This window comes from Rhinoraja longicauda, chromosome 2 (assembly GCF_053455715.1).
Source record: "Rhinoraja longicauda isolate Sanriku21f chromosome 2, sRhiLon1.1, whole genome shotgun sequence".
In the NCBI taxonomy this organism is placed as follows: domain Eukaryota; kingdom Metazoa; phylum Chordata; class Chondrichthyes; order Rajiformes; family Arhynchobatidae; genus Rhinoraja; species Rhinoraja longicauda.
The window spans coordinates 25733375-25751829 of record NC_135954.1 but is presented as its reverse complement, the minus strand read 5'-3'; the positions used below and the strand labels follow the sequence as shown (position 1 = coordinate 25751829).

General features: G+C 39.8%; 1 protein-coding gene across 2 annotated transcripts in view; it reads right to left on the bottom strand.

Annotated features, from left to right (window-relative positions):
- odad2 (outer dynein arm docking complex subunit 2) overlaps nt 1–18455 on the bottom strand; it is a 203978-nt gene that overhangs the window by 48469 nt on the left and 137054 nt on the right. For both annotated transcript variants that reach the window (XM_078427510.1, XM_078427514.1), the window contains exons 18-19: nt 17234–17422; nt 12455–12676 (exon numbers count right to left, since the gene is read on the bottom strand). In XM_078427510.1, the coding sequence (XP_078283636.1) occupies nt 12455–12676; nt 17234–17422 (411 nt within the window). The remainder of the gene's footprint in view (nt 1–12454; nt 12677–17233; nt 17423–18455) is intronic.

Genomic DNA, 18455 nt, shown 5'->3' with positions numbered 1-18455 from the left:
TTCACAAATCACAGTATTTTAAAAAATATTGGTACTCTTTATCATCAAACTTCAATTATCTACATTCTATTTATCAAAGGTTGTTCAGGAGAGTTTTCTCCAGCAATATGTAGAGGGCCCCATGCATGAGAAGGCAACACTTGATCTAGTCTTGGGAAATTGGGAAGGGCAAATGAATGAAGTGTTCGTGAAGGAGCCCTTTGGGACCAGTGACCACTGTTCGATTAGGTTTAAGATAGTTATGGACAGGGACAGAGTGTTAAAATACTAAATTGGGGTAAGGCCAACTTTGAGGGTTTAAGAGAAAGTTTTGCACAAGTTGATTGGAGCAGGGTGTTTGAGGGGAAAGGAACACTAGCCAAGTGGGATGTTTTTAAAAGTGTGCTGACAAAAGCCCAGGATATGAACATCCCTATCAGAGTGAAGGGCAAGGCAGGCAAACATAAGGAAGCTTGGATGATGAGAGAAATCGACGCATTGGTCAAGAATAAGAAGGACGCATGGAACAGGTATAGGCAACTGGGATCAAGTGTATCCCTGGAGGAGGTTCGTGAACTAAGGAGCAAAGTAAAAAAGGAAATCAGATGGGCAAATGAGGCAGCTCTGGCAGGTAGCATTAAGGACAATCCCAAGAGATTTTATAAATATATAAAGGGGAAAAGAGTAACTAGAGAGAGTGGGACCCCTCAGGAAACAAAGCAGTCAACTCTGTGTGGAGCCATAGGAGATGGGCAAGGTCCTCGATTAGTATTTCTCCTCTGTATTTACCGAGGAGAATGACAAGAGGACGGAGGAACTTGGGGCAGTCAATGGAAGCGTCTTGAGAGCAGTCAGTGTTACGGTCGATGAGGTGCTGAAGGTACTATCATGTATGAAGGTAGACAAATTTCCAGAGCCTGATCAGATATATCCGAGGACATTGTAGGAAACTAGAGAGGAAATTGTGAGAGCCCTGGTTGAAATTTACGAGTCGTCTTTAAAAACAGGAGAGGTGCCAGAAGACTGAAGGGTGGCAAATGTTGTAGCTCCATTCAAGAAGGGCTGCAGGGAATGGAAAGTTACTGGAGAATATTCTGACGGATAGGATATACAGGCATTTAGATGGACGAGGATTGATTAGCAATAGTCAGCATGGTTTTGTACATGGGAAGTGTGTCTCACAAATCTGATTTTTTGAAGACGTGGCCAAAAAGGTCGAGGGAAGAGCTGTGGATGTTGTATATATGGACTTCAACAAAGCATTCGACAAGGTTCCGCATGGTAGGCTGCTCTGGAAGGTTAGACCACATGGGATCCAAGGAGAGATAGCTGAATGGATAGAAAATTGGCTTCATGGAAGGAAGCAGAGGGTGATGGGGGAAGGTTGCTTCTTGGACTGGAGGCCTGTGACTAGTGGTGTGCCTCAGGGTTTGTTTCTAGGCGCGTTACTGTTTGTCATCTCTATCAATGATTTGGATGAGAACATAAATAGCAAGATTAGAAAGTTTGCAGATGATACAAAAGTAGATGGTTTTTCAGATAGTGAAAAATTGCAGCAGGATCTTGATCGATTGTCCAGGTGGGCTGAGGAATGGTTGTTGGAATTTAATACAGCTGAATGAGAGGTGTTGCATTTTTGGAAGTCTAACATGGACAGGGCATACACAGTGAATGGTACGGCTCTGTGAAGTGTTGTAGAGAAGAGGGATCTAGGAGTGCAGGTGCATGGTTCCTTGAAGGTGGAGTCGCAGGTAGATAAGGTGGTCAAAAAGGCTTTAGGCACAATTTGGCACAATCAGTCAGAATATTGAGTATAAAAGTTGGGAGGTCTTGTTACCATTGTATAAGATGTTGGTGAGGCTGCATTGAGCTTGTTTTGTACTTCCCTCAAACATGTTTTCTTTTAGTTTGTTCCATAGATGCATGACCCTCTGGGTAAAGTTTCCCCTTGGGTCCCTTTTAAAACTTTTCCCTCTCACTTGAAACATGCCCTCTAGTTTTTTACTCCATTTCCTTGGGTAAAAGTGTGTGCATTCACCTTATCTATACACCTTATAAGGTAATCTCTTGGCTATGGTGTTCCAGTGATTATAGATCTAGTCTTGCATTCACTCTGTCTATTGGAGCCATTGGATTCATAGTGTCTTACAGCATGGAAACGGGCCCTTCAGCCCAACTCGTCCATGCCGATCAAGAGTTGGGCTGAAGGGTCATGCCCCATCTAAGCTACTCCCATTTTTCTGCATTTGGCCCATATCCTTCTAAACCTTTCCTATCCATGTACCTATCCAAGTTCCTTATAACTGCTGTTATAATATATGCCTCAACTACCTCTGATGTGACACTCCAAAATGCAGCACCTTGCACTTATTCAGTATCATTTCATTAGCTATTTTTATTATGTGTTTATTTATGTTTTTGTTTTCAGTCATTTGTGCTCATGGGGACTTATCTCCCCACATTCCCTTTGAACTCAAAATGTCAGATAGATTTTACCATTTAATGAGTTCGCCATAGAAAACATGTTAAATCACAGATATGTGTGGTTCAAAATTACAAATATGTAACTTAAGAAAGGTTAATTGAGTAAATAATTGAGAAAATGGACTCTCAAGTCAATGTGAGATCATTGAGGTTTTTGCCACGTGCAAATTCTAAGTAACTGAGTTCACTATTGCACAAGACTTAACTATGAAATGCTTGCAAAATTTATCATAAAGTAGCTGCAAAATAAAAAGCAGCTGTTTAACTGTTGAATCAGTCTTGAGCTACTCTAAGGAATACATAATGGCTGTTTTGGCTACATTGAATGAAAAATGGTTACCAGAATTTTGCTGGGTCATTTGATTTCAGTGACAGTAATATGCATTAATACAATGAGTTGAATCATGCTTTCTCATTTCTCCCTATCTGAAATTGCCACCCCTCCCCAAATAACCATACCCAAACTTACCAAGCTATACACGGAGAAACTTTGAGCCTACACATCCCAGAGAACAATGGCATCTCCACAAATTTATAAACATAGAAGAAGACACTGAACAAACTTCACCCATGAAATATCTCTGATGGCAAAGTTGGGGCAAGGGCTTTGTGACTCGTAAAAATTGTAATTAATTGTAATAGTTTTTGTCAATGTCAATAGTTTTAACAATAAAGTAAATAGTTAAATCAATAAAATCAATAACAATCTAACAGTAAAATTGTTAATGAAAGATGCATTAACATATTTACAAATAATTAAAAACATGAAAGTGAAGGAAAAATTGTTAATGGAGTAATTTACTTTTCCCTGTTGATCCTATATCGTTTCCCGCTAATACAGTCTTGGATCATGCACCAGATCATATCCTAGATTGGATTCAAGCAGCATGAATAGTCCAGTGAAGGAGCAAACCGACACATTCTACCATCCAAAACTGTCAGAGAGCCACAGTATTTTGCATTTCACGCATATTTCAATTTAGATGGTTGAATGGCAGCCATTCTGACAGAATTATTAACAACTCATGGCACAGTCAAACCTGTAAATTCAACAGCTGTTCTGAAGTACAGATATGTCTTGAAGATTTACATATACAAAAAAAGCCCCTTTCAATGAATATCAGGCTATATTATTCTGGTATAAGGCAAATACACCGATCATGAATGTATAATTGCATTATGACTTTTCTCATGATATTAGAATTAACTAAAATTGTTTCACTGTAGATATATCATGGTGTAGTGGTAATGTAAAACTAATCCAAATAATTATTGAAAAAATGGTAATATCTGTGGTCAATTAGCATCGACAGGTTTTATTTAGACAGGCTCCATGAAACAAACAATCGAGGAACATAATAAAATTAAACTGACTATAAAATGGATGCCACTATGAACACCAGCTGAATTATTTCATGATTGTTAACTGCACGCTTAAACAATATCCTCTCAACTAGTTCAGAAATCATAACACAATTGCAGGCCATCCTCACTTTTCCACCACTGAGGTTACGGAAATTCGCCCTTACAGAATTCACCAATCACCAGCCAAAATTTGTGATATGGATAAAATTCATTTGTAAGGATTTTTTCATGTAAAAGGATATTACACATAAAAATCACCTTTTCAACCTGTGTTTCATGCACTTCCGCAGCTGATGCGGCTTTGCATGATGGAAGATTACAATGTGGACGATTATCTAGGAATGCATTTTCCCCATTAAGTAAAAGTCGCTTTTATGTAATATTGCATTTTTACTATTTACTTTAATGCACATAACACATGTAATGCTAATTGCCAGGACGTGAGGGCTTGGACTACAGGGAGATGTTGGGCAGGCTAGGACTTTATTCATTGGACGCAGGAGGTTGAGGGGTGATCTGAGAGAGGTGTATAAGATCATGAGGTAAATAGATAGTATAGATGGACATTGTGTACAGTTCTGGTCACCACATTATAGAAAGGATGTGATAGCTTTGGAGAGGGTGCAGAGGAGATTCACCAGGATGCTGCCAGGGATGAAGGGCCTCAGCTATGAGGAGAGACTGAGCATACTGGGGTTGTTTTCCCTGGAGCAGAGAAGGCTGAGAGGGGACATGATCGAGGTGTACAAGATCATGAGGGGCATAGATAAGGTAGATGGCGGGGAACTTCTTCCACGGGTGGAAGGTTCAACAACGAGGGGACATAGATACAGGGTAAGGGGAGGGAGGTTTCGGGGGGATGTGAGAAAGAACTTTTTCACCCAGAGGGTGGTTGGGGTCTGGATCTCACTGCCTGGGGTGGTGGTGGAGGCGGGAACACTCACAACGTTTAAGAGGCATTTGGATGGGCACTTGAAATGCTACAACATTCAGGGCTACGGTCCAAATGCGGGAAAATAGGATTAAAATTAGACTGTGTTTGGTAACGGGCGGCGCGGACACGATGGGCCGAAGGGCCTCTTTCTGTGCTGTAGGACTCTATGACTCTATGAGATGCAGAGTCTTTTACCCGTAGGGCAATCAAGAAGCAGAGGACATAGGTGAGAGGAAAGATTTAATAGGAATCTTAGAGGTAACCTTTTCACCCAGAAGATGGTGGGTATATGGAATGACCTGCCAGAGAAAGTAGTTGAGGCAGATACTATAACAACATTTAAAAGACATCTGGACAGGTACATTGCCATGAAAGGTTTAGAGTAGATGGGGCAGCTTGATCAGCATGGGCATATTGGGACGAAGAGTCTGTTTCCGAGCTATATGACTCGATGCCTCTAACATAGAATAAATATTCTCCAAGATAAAATCTGTAGATTTACAATCAAATTAATAACTAAATGTTTGATGTTTTAAAAATATGTTTTCATCATATAGGGAAGAAAATAGATTGAACATAGTTGCTCAATCAAAATAAGTTAGGAAAAGCAAAATAGATTTTATAAACTACATTAGTCTACATTCTTCTTTGTCTGCTCTCCAAATCTATTTTAATATGTAGGAAGCTCGTTTAAATTTTGCACCAAGAAGCATTTTCCCATAATCACAGTTCAGTGATTTCACAGTCATAATACTATAGTGTTGAAAGGAACCGCAGATGCTGGTTTGAACCGAAGATAGACACAAAAAGCTGGAGTAACCCAGTGGGATAGGCAGCATCTCAGGAGAGAAGGAATAGGTGACGTTTCGGGTCGAGACCCTACTTCAGACGTCATCCATGCCTTCTCTCCATAATACTATAGTTACTGGTTCTCTACTTCCACTGTGTTAAACTCATTACTGTAATTTTCAGGAATGTGACATATATAATCTTTTGAGACTGCATCAATTCTAATAGTGGTGTTTCTGGATTTTGTAAGTTATTATTGGTACTGACTGATAGGATAGCTGGAGGCAAAAACACTTTCAAAGAAAGACAGTGCCTAAAGCTGCCAAGTGGAATATTCTTAGAACTGAATAACAGAAACACCTCCATTGACAAGATTTAATGATTAGTCTAAGGTCAGTCTAAAATATGTCATTTCTATCCATGAAAAAACACAATTCTATCATATATTCTAATATGATTGTCCAACACCATCACCAGTAATGGAGCAGATGGGTGACGAAATCCATTGCTATTAATGATGAGCTCAGTGGGGGTGGGGTGTGGGGGGGCAAAGGATGGTTGAGTTTGTAGGAGGTAATATACTGTCATGGATAGGAGAGAGGAGATTGGTTGAATAATGAAAAAGGACAGAGTTAATCATAGTGTCATAGAGTCTAGAGTGATGCAGTGTGGAAACAGGCTTTTCAGCCCAACTTGCCTATACCGGCCAACATGTCCCATCTACACTAGTCCCACTTGCCTGTGCTTGGTCCATATCCCTCCAAACCTGTCCTATCCATGTACCCATCTAACGGTTTCCTAAATGGTGGGATAGTCCCAGCCTCAACTACCTTCTCTGGCAGCTTGTTCCATGCACCCACCACCATTTGTGTGAAAAGATTACCCCTCAGATTCCTATGAAATCTTTTCCCCTTCACCTTAAACCTATGTCCTCTGGTCCTCGATTCCCCTACTCTGGGCAAGAGACTCTGTGCATCTAACCCGGTCTATTCGTCTCATGATTTTTGTACACCTCCATAAGATCACCCCTCATCCTCCTGCGCTCTAAGGAATAGAGACCCAACCTACTCAACTTCTCCCTATAGCTCACACCCTCAAGTCCTGGCAACATCCTCGTAAATCGTCTCTGAACTCTTTTAAGCTTGACAATATCTTTCCTTTTACAATGGTGCCAGAACTGAACACAATACTCTAAAAGCGGTCTCACCAATGTCTTATACAACTGCAACATGAACTCCCAACTTCTGTACTCAATACTCTGACTGATGAAGGCCAATTTGCCAAAAGCCTTTTTGACCATCTTATCTACCTGCGACTCGACCTTCAAAGAACCATGCACTCCTAGATCCGTCTGCTCTACAACATTCCCCAGAGGCCTACCATTCACTGTGCAGGTCCTGCCCTTGTTAGACATCCCAAAATGCTACACCTCACATTTCTTTGTATTAAATTCCATCAACCATTCCTCAGCCCACCTGTTCAATTGATCCAGATCCTGCTGCAATCGTTCACATCCATCTTCACTATCAGCAAAACCACTCACTTTTGTATCATCAGCAAACTTGCTAATCTTGCCCTGTACGTTCTCATCCAAATCATTGATGTAGATGACAAACAGTAACGGGCCCAGCACCGAACCCTGAGGCACACCACTAGTCACAGGTATCCAGTCCGAGAAGCAACTTTCCACCATCACCATTTGCTTCCTTCCATGAAGTCAAATTTGTATCCATTCAGCTATCTCTCCTTGGATCCCATGCAATCTAACCTTCCAGAGCTGCCGACCATGCGGAACCTTGTCGAATGCCTTACTGAAATCTATGTATACAACATCTAGAGCTCTGTCCTCATCGACCTTTTTGGTCACGTCTTCAAAAAAATCAATCAGATTTGTGAGACACGACCTCCCACATATAAAACCATGCTGACTATCTCTAATCAGTCCTTGTCTGTCCAAATGTCTGTATAACCAGAGAGTTGTGAATTTTTGGAATTCTCTGCCTCAGAAGGCAGTGGAGGCCAATTCATTGGATGCACTCAAAAGAAAGTTAGATAGAGCTCTTCGGGCTAGTGGAATTAAGGGATATGGGGAGAAGGCAGGAACGGGGTACTAATTGTGGATGATCAACCATGATCACATTGAATGGCGGTGCTGGCTCAAAGGGCCGAATGGCCTACTCCTGCACCTATTTTCTAGTATCTATGTATCTAACATATCCCTCAGAATACTCTCTAGTAACTTTCCAACTACAGATGTTAAACTCAAACATTGTGGTAAATGGGTTGTAAAAGAGCAACTGTAGGTCAGCTGGCCCTTCAAACCTGCTCTGTGCATTCATTTAGACCATGCATTTTCTTCTACCTCAGCATCATTTGGTCATATCACCCTGTTCCCTGTTTTCTTTAATATCCAGAAGACTATAGACCCAGGTTTTAAATAAACCCAGAGCATTACCATTCCCCAGCCCTTTGGAGTACTGAATTCCAAAGATTCACCAGGCTCTGTGTTGAGTCAGTCCTAAATAGCCTATTCCGCTGGCTGTCATGCCCTTCACAATTTATTTTTTTGTCGACATGTCCTTATATTCTTCCAAACTCAAGCGAATACAATTCTAGTCTGTACTGGCAATCCCAATGGACAGAGATTTCAACAGGGAGTCAACAGGTATGGGAAATTAATTATCGGAGTGAATCTTCTTTTTGTTTTATCAGCCCAGAGCTTTAACTTTCTCTTTACCCATCTGTTTTTGTAGAGTTGGTGTTCTTAGTTATATCCAATCACACTCTTTTCACTTTATTAATCGAGTTTATTAATAAAGTTTATTATTTTATTAATCGAGTCTGGACTTCGAGTCCCCAAGTTTACTAATCGAGTCCGGACCTTTAAACTAAGAAATTGACATTTTGAAAAAATACTTTTGCTTATCATGGTCATAAAAATTACCATTATTTTATTGTTATAGTAAATTGTCCTAAGCTAAACATCCGTGAATGTTACTTCTGACATAAAGTTCAAAAGAAGTTGTATTATCTGAAGGGAAGAAGGAGGGTATGTCCGCCCTTGGGATAGTGGACCAATGTAAGGGTTATGAAAATAACAAATGGTTTAACTATGAAGCAGAATTCCCTGTTGGAAATCATGTCTCAACTTTGCCTCAGAAAAGATTGATTCAAAAAGCTTTGCAGCAACTGTTAAGGTATCAAACAATAACTTATTTGAGAAGGGAATTATTGAATGAATAGGTCATCAAATAGTTGCATTTTTATGGAATTTGAGAGGAATGTTGTGACCTGAATTTCCAGTAAAGGATAGCAGCTGTGTGATGAAGAAATTCACTTCCAATGGATTTATTGAAATTATATTCATTCAATGAAACTAAACAAATGTCAGAAACAGAGTAAAATGACTACATTGTGTGTTTAGCGTGAGGTTTGATTTCTCCATCCGCAAATTTGCAATATTTAAGTTTATCTGCTAAAATTAAGAGATTCAAAATCATGGCTGGTGATTAAAGATAACAATAAATTTGACTCAGCGCTGGCAGTGTTGGGATGTGAATTAGAAAAGAAGATAGACAATAGACAATAGGTGCAGGAGTAGGCCATTCGGCCCTTCGAGCCAGCACCACACGGTAGCGCAGCGGTAGAGTTGCTGCTTTACAGCGAATGCAGCGCCGGAGACTCAGGTTCGATCCTGACTACGGGTGCTGCACTGTAATGAGTTTGTACGTTCTCCCCGTGACCTGCGTGGGTTTTCTCCGAGATCTTCGGTTTCCTCCCACACTCCAAAGACGTACAGGTATGTAGGTTAATTGGCTGGGTAAATGTAAAAATTGTCCCTAGTGGGTGTAGGATAGTGTTAATGTACAGGGATCACTGGGCGGCACGGACTTGGAGGGCCGAAAAGGCCTGTTTCCGGCTGTATATATATGATATGATATGATAATGTGATCATGGCTGATCATTCTCAATCAGTACCCGTTCCTGCCTTCTCCCCATACCCCCTGACTCTGCTATCCTTAAGAGCTCTATCGAGCTCTCTCTTGAAAGCATTCAGAGAATTGGCCTCCACTCGCTTCTGAGGCAGAGAATTCCACAGATTTACAACTCTCTGACTGAAAACGTTTTTCCAAGAAGTGGTGAACAGAAGCAAATTGAAATTTGTAACAATATTTGGAAGAAACCAGGGAAAAGGTGCAGTCTGTTTCTGCTGGTTAATGTACACACATAGCTACAGATAATATTGACTTTATGCAAAGGTGGAAATGGAAATAGGTAATTGTACGGCTGATTTCATCTTTCATTGAAGTCAATAGGAAAAAAACTATGAGATGTAAAATGGTGTTGATTTACTATTATGTTTTCCATTTTATCACTAAAAAACATCCTGCAGACCAATTTTAAACTGAATACCCTCAGTAAAGTTCATACAGTATTGGTGGAGCGGGATAGCAGACAACAGCAACCACCAATCATATAAATAAGTTGTTGCAACTTTAAAAAATATATTTTCGTTGTTCAATGTTCAGAAGACTCAGAAATAGGATCATATTACAGTAAAAGCTTCCAATGCACAGAGCAAAATGACTAATTTATTCAAGCATCTGCATGAATATTGACCTGTATTGTGATGTAAAGGAGCAGGGCTGAAGAGCAGCAGCTATCGTGGGCACAAAATCCTGCATTCTCATTGACTGTGGAAGAGTGCACAAGAAATTCCAGCATCACTGGTTCTCTACTAGAAATGTTTAAATTTTTACAGTGATTCTATTTTAAAATGAAGCCTAACCATGTCTGTAGCAAGGCTTCCTGTTCATATCCCAAAACAGATGTGAGATGAAATGGAAAAAAATTACAATAAATACTGAGAGAATATTTGTCTAGAAATTGCAATGCATTCAAATGTACTGGATGGGCATTTCAGCAGAATACCAAATGCCATTGCAGACACAACAGCCTCACTGGAAATTTTAATTGCATACTTTCAGGATGAAATTGTCCCACATGGGATTGAGGCCAGATATGGAATGAGGGAAGGCCAGTAGCTCTAAGCCCAACTAGGTCCCCATGGGCCAGTGGATAGAGGTGTTGTCAATAGGGTCTGGAAGAATTCACCTATGGTTGGGGCAGTAATAAACTAATTGGCAGAGCTGTATACTAATGACCAGGTCTTCATTGGGGTCTTTGAAGATGGAGAGGAACAAGAAAAATGAAGAGGCATCAGAAGAAGTGCGTTTGGTGGATTAGAGTACAATTGAATGGTCTGTGAGGAAATAACTCATATTAAGTAGAATCCAATTTAACACAATTTTATTCAAACTTGGTTGCTGAAGGAGTGCCTAATGATGGCAAGTGCTGGGACAATTAAACTAATATTCTAACAATGCTGAATAGTGGGAAATAACGTAATCTCACACTTCGGTAATGCTGAAAAGATATTAGGGCGTGAGGGTGACTTACACTTATAAGTGCCTGGTTGATTATGCAATTTAATGTATTATCTTTTGAATGAAATAATTGTGAGTTTATAATTGAAAGTGCATACAATGGAAGGCATACTTACATTTAGACTTTAGTCTTTAGAGATAGAGGGAGAAACGGGCCCTTCGGACCACCGAGTCGGCACTGGCCAGCGATTATGCCATACATTAGCACTATCCTACACATTAGGGACAATTTACAATTTTACTGAAGCCAATTAACCTACAAACCTGTACATCTTTGGAATGTGGTAGAAAACCGGAGCACCCAGAGAAACCCATGCGGTCACAGGGAGTCTTCATAGTCAGGATCGAACCCAGGTGTCTGGTGCTGTAAGGCAGCAGCTCTACTGCTGCACAATTGTGCAATAAGGTCATAAGTAATAGGAGCAAAATGAGATAATTCGGCCCATCAAGTCTGCTCCGCCATTCAATGATGGCTGATCTATCTCTCCCACATAACCACATTCTCCTGCCCTCTCCCCATAACCCAGACAACCGTACTAATCAAGAATCTATCTATCTCTACCTTAAAAATATCCATTGATGGCCTCCACAGTCTTCTGAGGCAAAGAATTCCACAGATTCACCATCCTCTGACTAAAGAAATTGCTCCTCATCTCCTTCCTAAAGGAACGTCCTTTAATTCTGAGGCTATGATCTCTAGTCTTAGGCTCTCCCACTAGTGGAAACATACTCTCCACATCTACTCTATCCAAGCCTTTCACTGTTCGGTAAGATTCAATGAGGTCTTGCCTCATCCTTCTAAACTCCAGCGAGTACAGTCCCAGTGCTGTCAAATGCTCATCATATGTTAACCCACTCATTCCTGGGATCATTCTTGTAAACCTGCTCTGGACCCTCTCCAGAGCCAGCACATCCTTCCTCAGATATGATACTCAAAATTGCCCATAATACTCCAAATGCGGCCTGACTAGCACCTTACAGAGCCTCAGCATTTCATCCCTGCTTTTGTATTCTAGCCCTCTCGAAATAAATGCTAGCATTGCGTTTGCCTTCCTTACTACTGATTCGACTTGCAAATTAACTTTTTGGGAATCCTGCACCAGCAATCCCAAGTCCCTTTGCACCTCTGATTTCTGGATTCTCTTCCCATTTAGAAAATAGTCTACGCCTTTATTCCTATTACCAAAATGTACAACTGCACACTTTGCTGCATTATATTCCATCTGCCACTTCTCTGTCCACTCTCCCAACCTGTCCAAGCCCTTCTGCAGAGTCCCTGCTTTCTCTACACTACCTACCCCTCCGCTTATTTTCGCATCATCTGCAAACTTGGCCATAAAGACTTCAATTCCCTCGTCCTAATCATTAAACTTATGTTAGTTACTACTTGTTTTAAAATATTTTCTTTGTTCAATGTTCAGAAGACTCGGAAATAGGACCAAATTGAAAAACTTACCCTAACCACACCATTCTCATGCATTGTAATACAATTCTCGGGATCAAATGAAAGTTGGTGCAGGGCTTGTGCTGTGGCACGATGCACAAGTGGATTTTTTGATTTCAGGTAACGAACCAGTGGGGCCACCGCTCCAGTATGTCCGAAGGCAACCCTGTTGTTACCCCACTTGCAACAGCAAGCAATAGCATCTGCTAAATGTTCGCGAAGCTTGTCATCTTTCTGCAGGATAAGAAAACAACCATGTCTTACATTGCATCATTGGAGATAATCAATGTCAAGCTTTAATTTATTATACATTGTTGATATAATTCCTTCTCATTTCACAATGGAGTAAAATATCTTCTGGTTCTACTGGTTATTTACAAGCAATTCACACAAAGGTAAATTGCAATCACCCTTTTTACCTTTGTTTTCCTTCTCTATTATTGGATCCAGGTTTTTGTTTTGTGCAAAATAAGGCCTTCCTAAATAAGAAGAAAAATTAGCAACTTCCTTAAATTTCACACAGTTAAAAAATCGATGTGATTCTCACATTTTCAGGCTGTGACTTCTGAATGTAATTAGGCCTCTGCCTGCATTTGGGCAGGAACCATTCCAATGACATGTTTTGCCATCATAGAATCACAGAGCTATACAGCATAGAAACAGACCCTATGGCCAAACTCGACCTAGTCCCGAGCTATTTCCACTTGCCTGTGCCCATATCCCTCCAATCCTTTCCAATTCATGTAAAGGGCCTGTCCCACTTAAGCGATTTTAAGGCGACTGCTGGCGACTAGGCTGTCGCTGACAGTTCGCCGGGGTGTCGCGGGCATGATCGTGAGGAGTCTTCAAAGAATCGTAGTGGATCTCGGCGCATCGCTGAGAAATCAACCGGTATGAAATTTCTCTGCGACAGCTGGCTCGTCACCAGGTATCGTTGCTTATTGTGGGGCTGTCGCATGCTGTCCCCAGGTTTGCTAGGTTCTCTTAGATACATTTAGAAGCATGTAATATTAAATTAAGTAAAGTAATTTGAAGATACCATAAAATACTTGTGTTTAACCAATTTATTTACCGTCAGGACATTTGACAGGTAGATTGGAGGTGACAGTTTGACAGTCTGGTAAACGTGGAGATTTCTGCTATGTTTATGGCATCAGCGATTACATTTAAAGTAGGCTCCCAACCCAGATATGCAACCCAGAAGCCAAATATGCATCTCCCGTACATTTTCAAAGAATGCCCACACTCCGCACAAAAATCTATTTAACCACTTTTAAAATTAAATTTCTTAATACTGCTACTAGTAAACTGGAAGTCAATCCAGTTTATGCCTTGTTGCCGTGAAGCTTGGTTTTCAAGTAACCCGGGCAAGATGTTATATTTCAAAACTCTCAAGTAATTACAGACTTGTCAGTGATTTCAGCGAAAATTAGGACGCCGGAGGAACATTGACAGCGTGGGAATTTTGCGATGTTTCCGAAGACGGTGTAATCTCGACCTGACTCGGCATTGTCATGGTCATTGTTGTAGGGTAAAAGAAAATTTCGGCGATCTGCTACAACTTTGACATTAGCCAGCAGTCGCCTAAAAAATCGCTTAAGTGGGACAGGCCCTTAAGTGGTGTGTGTATATTGAGAGAGATGCCAGATGAAGTGCTTGAGGCAGTGATACAATAATAGCATTTACCAGATAGATATATGAATTGGAAAGGTTTGGAGGGATATAGGTGAGTAAATAGGACTACCTTGGATGAGCATCTTGGTCGACATGGAAGAGTTAAGCTGCAGAACCTGATTGCATGCTGTATGATTTCATGATTCTATGTGCCTGTCCAAATGTCTTTTAAATGACATAATTGTATTTGCCTTCATCACTTCCCCAGGCAGCTCATTCTATATATACACCACCCTGTGTGTGAAAAAGTTGCCCCTCAGGTCCTTTTAAAATCTTTCCCCCCTCACCTTAAACCTATGGCCTCCAGTTTTAGACTTCCCTATTCTGAGGTGCAGACTAGAAGTTATTGTGACGGGGATATAATGTTTTGACACTAAGAGCTTTGTTTTTGTACTTTAACTTATTTATACTTTAATAGGTTAGATGTTCATTTACATTAATATAATGATTTATATGTCTAGAAATTTTGGTGTGCAAAAGGATCCTTCAGTCTAATGCTATTGACTCTTCAATTTCTCCATGAAATATTATGAATTGGCCAAAAATCCATTTAAAGCTACATTATGTTAATTTATCCCAGAGCCACATTCTAAAACTGATCATGTGCAGTTTCCAACAATTTAATGCAGTTGCCAAAACTTTGCAATTCAGCAGTGGCAAAAGATTGCAATCACCATGGCAACAAGATATATAATGGCTGCCAGGGCACAAAGAGAGGGTGCACGTGTACCAGATGCAGCATTCATTCCCGCGTTTCAAGAGTCAAGAGTGTTTAATTGTCATATATATTGGCAGTGGAGCATTTAAATTCTTGCTGCAGCTCTTCATGTCCATTAACATAATAACAATAATATACAATAATCAATAGTACAATTAATTAATAATCAGCAACACTAAGTAGACATTGCTTGGACAATCTAAGGGATCTGCCATTAAAGGAATCTACTGGAGGTGTGCCTCCAAAGGGCAGCTATTATCATCAAAGACCTACAGCACCCTGGCTACACTCCCATCTCACTATTACTATCGGGAATTTATTAACAAAATGCTGGAGTAACTCAGCAGGTCAGGCAGCATTCAGGAGAGAAGGAATGGGTGATGTTTAGGTCTCTACCCGAAACATCACCCATCCCTTCTCTCCTGAGATGCTGCCTGACCTGCTGAGTTACTCCAGCATTTTGTTAATAAATACCTTTGATTTGTACCAGCATCTGCAGTTATTTTCTTACATTACTATCAGGAAGGTACAGGAGCCTGAAAACTTTCATCTCCAGGTTGAAGAACAGCTTCTTCCCAGCATATGTTTGACCTATTGAACACAGGGCAATACTAACCACTACCTCAGCAACAACACCTCATATTTTGCTTGGGCAGTTTACACCCCAGAGGTATGAATATTGACTTCAATAACTTCAAGTAAGCCTTGCCTTCCCTCTCCCTCCATCCCTTCCCCCTGACCAGTGCTCTGACTAGTCTGACTGTCCTGTTTACATTTTATCTCTGTTTGCTTTGTTGTTACCTTCTCCTTGCTAACAATAATCTATTCTACATTTTCCTTGATCTCGTTTTCACACCTTACATTTCCTTATCTCTGTATCTCCTTGACTCAGTCTGAAGAAGGGTCTTGACCCGAAACGTCACCCATTCCTTCTATCCATAGATGATGCTTGTCCCATTGAGTTACTCCAACATTTTGTGTCTATCCTCGGTTTAAACTAGCATCTGCAGTTTCTTCCTACAACAAACCTCAGTAACGGTGGTCGTTGTTTTGATTACACTGTGAACTTCGTTTTTTTTTTGCACTATCATGGCCCAGTTACCAGTAAAATAAATATTTTCTTTTTCATATTGCTCCTTCAGCTACATATTATCTTTGTAAACTTCTTTTTCCAAGCCTAATTTGAACAATAAATACTGATTTACTGAAATTTCAGTCTGAGATTTAAAGTAAACTGAAAGTAGACTAGGGAAAACTATTACTCTCAAATTTACCATCAAGTTGTCTGGTGTTTCCCTCAAGCAGAAACTACCACCTATTCCCATTTCATCAGTTTCTTCCCATCTCATTAATATTATGCCTTTAAAATAATGGATGTATAAGAGACAGCAGATGCTCTGATCTGTATAAAAAAAAGGGGAGCAGTTGGAGGAACTCAGCAGGTCAGGCAGGGACCTGGAGGGAAATGGACAGTCGATATTTTGGATTGAAATCCTGCGTCTAGATAAAGGCTATTTGGGAAGTAACTAAGATAAATAATAAACTAAGTAAGGGAGAAGGATGGGCTAAGAGCTAGCAAGTGATAGATCCATACAGGAGAGGTGCTGGAATTATGATGAATCAAATGTAGTTGAAGTGATTCATAGTAAATATTAGTGCAAAATTACTTACTATGTATATTAAAATGAACATAATCAACAGTCTTAATAGAGGGCATTCCAATCATTGGCGTTAATAAGCCAATTGATAAATTCTATCTGAACCTATTAGGAAAGAATGAAAAGGTATGGTTGAGTAGCAACCTTATAAAATAAATGTTTGACAAGGTAGCTGTTGTCACAATGCCTTCAGTTATTAACAGGATGAGAGGATTAAATGCCTATTCCTAATTGCCTTCAAGAAAATGGTGATGACTTCCTTATTGAATCAGCTGAAGACAGTCCTCAGTGCTGTTTGTAACGTTGTTGTAGGATTTAAAGCCAGTGACAATGATAAATAGCGATATACATTCAAGTCATTATGCTTCCATTTGTGAAAGATCGGAAACATGAAGATAAAATAATCCCTGCAAACTATAAAGTTTTAGCCTTTAAAATGTTAATTAATTGTACAGATTTATTGCTGAGCAAAATGGAAAAACGATGGCTTTCCTCATTGCCATATTTGAGATACTGGGCATGCTCAAAAAGCATAGACCATAAAGGGGGATTAGACATAATGTTCTTAAAAGCATACTTTATATCACAGCATAGCAGTAATATAAGGTAACATAACAGCATTCACTTACTGCAATTACTAACCAAAATAAATGTCTTTACCCAGAGAGTTGCTTAAATAAAGATGGACCAAAAGTAACAGTTGAAGTGAGTAGCATGAAATATTAATGCAAATTTACTTACTATGTACGTTAAACTTGACAACATTGGAACAACTGCATGATCTGTTATAACTGCTAGGTTTTCTTCATCCATGGCGATTTTGGCTAAAGCTGCACAAACACTGGCCAGTACTTCTATGTTGTCAGATTTTAGCAAATTAACAATTAATTCAAGACCACCAACAAAGGAGCGAACCATCTCTCCAGCATCCTAAACAAAACAAGGAAAATAATGTGTTACAGGAATGTTGATGATTAGAATAATACAATTCATGGATCAGTCTCATGACAAATGGATCTGGAATGTCTTGTGAAGCTATCTGGGGGTAATGGCAAACCTCATGCAGGAGGTAGGTACGTTAAATGCATCTGTGAAGGACAAATGTCTGTTTTGGCCATGGGAAAATATAATGACATTTTGGCCAATACCAAATGGCAATGACACATTGCTTATTCATAATAACCCCATCATATTAAAGATTTTCCTTACTCTTTAATATGGAGGGTACTATAATTAACAAGTTAGAACATTTTTAGGCCTCTGTTAAAGACTTCTCCCCCAGGTTTCTTGAGAGGGCTCGTCTCAAAAGTATATCACATTTTATACATGGAAGAGAAGCAAAACAATTCTTTCCTGATGAATAAAAAGACCATTATTTAAACTTGAGCTTGCATGATTAGGATAACAAAGGACTGTGGAAAAATTGAGCCAAAATACTGCAGGGTGTTTAAATATCTACATTTTCACCATATTCAGTAATGTCAATCATGCTACTTATATGTATAAATAACCAGGTCATTTTGTTATGTAAATAAATAGCTAAATATACTTTGCCAACCAGGAGCAGTTTACTTTATAACAAAAACAAGAGAAATTGTGCTCAGCTGGAGCAGTTGATGTTCCAGGTTTGTACTTGGCTTCAAAATTGACTGACAAATACAATGCAATTCATATCTTTTACGTTTTAATTCAAAGTTCTCACATTTAATTTTGTATAAATGGGTGTATTAAAATGGCATAGGAAATTGAGAGGTAGGAATGAGATGCAGATATTAGAAACCAAGAACTGCAGGTCCTATACAAAAGGACACAAAGTGCTGGCATAACTCAGCGGGTCAGGCCTCATCTTGAGAACATAGATAGGTAACCTTTTGAGTTGGGACAGTCTGAAGAAAGAGCCCAATCCAAAAAGTAATCTATCCATGTTCTCCAGAGATGCTATCTAACTCGCTGAGTTAGTCCA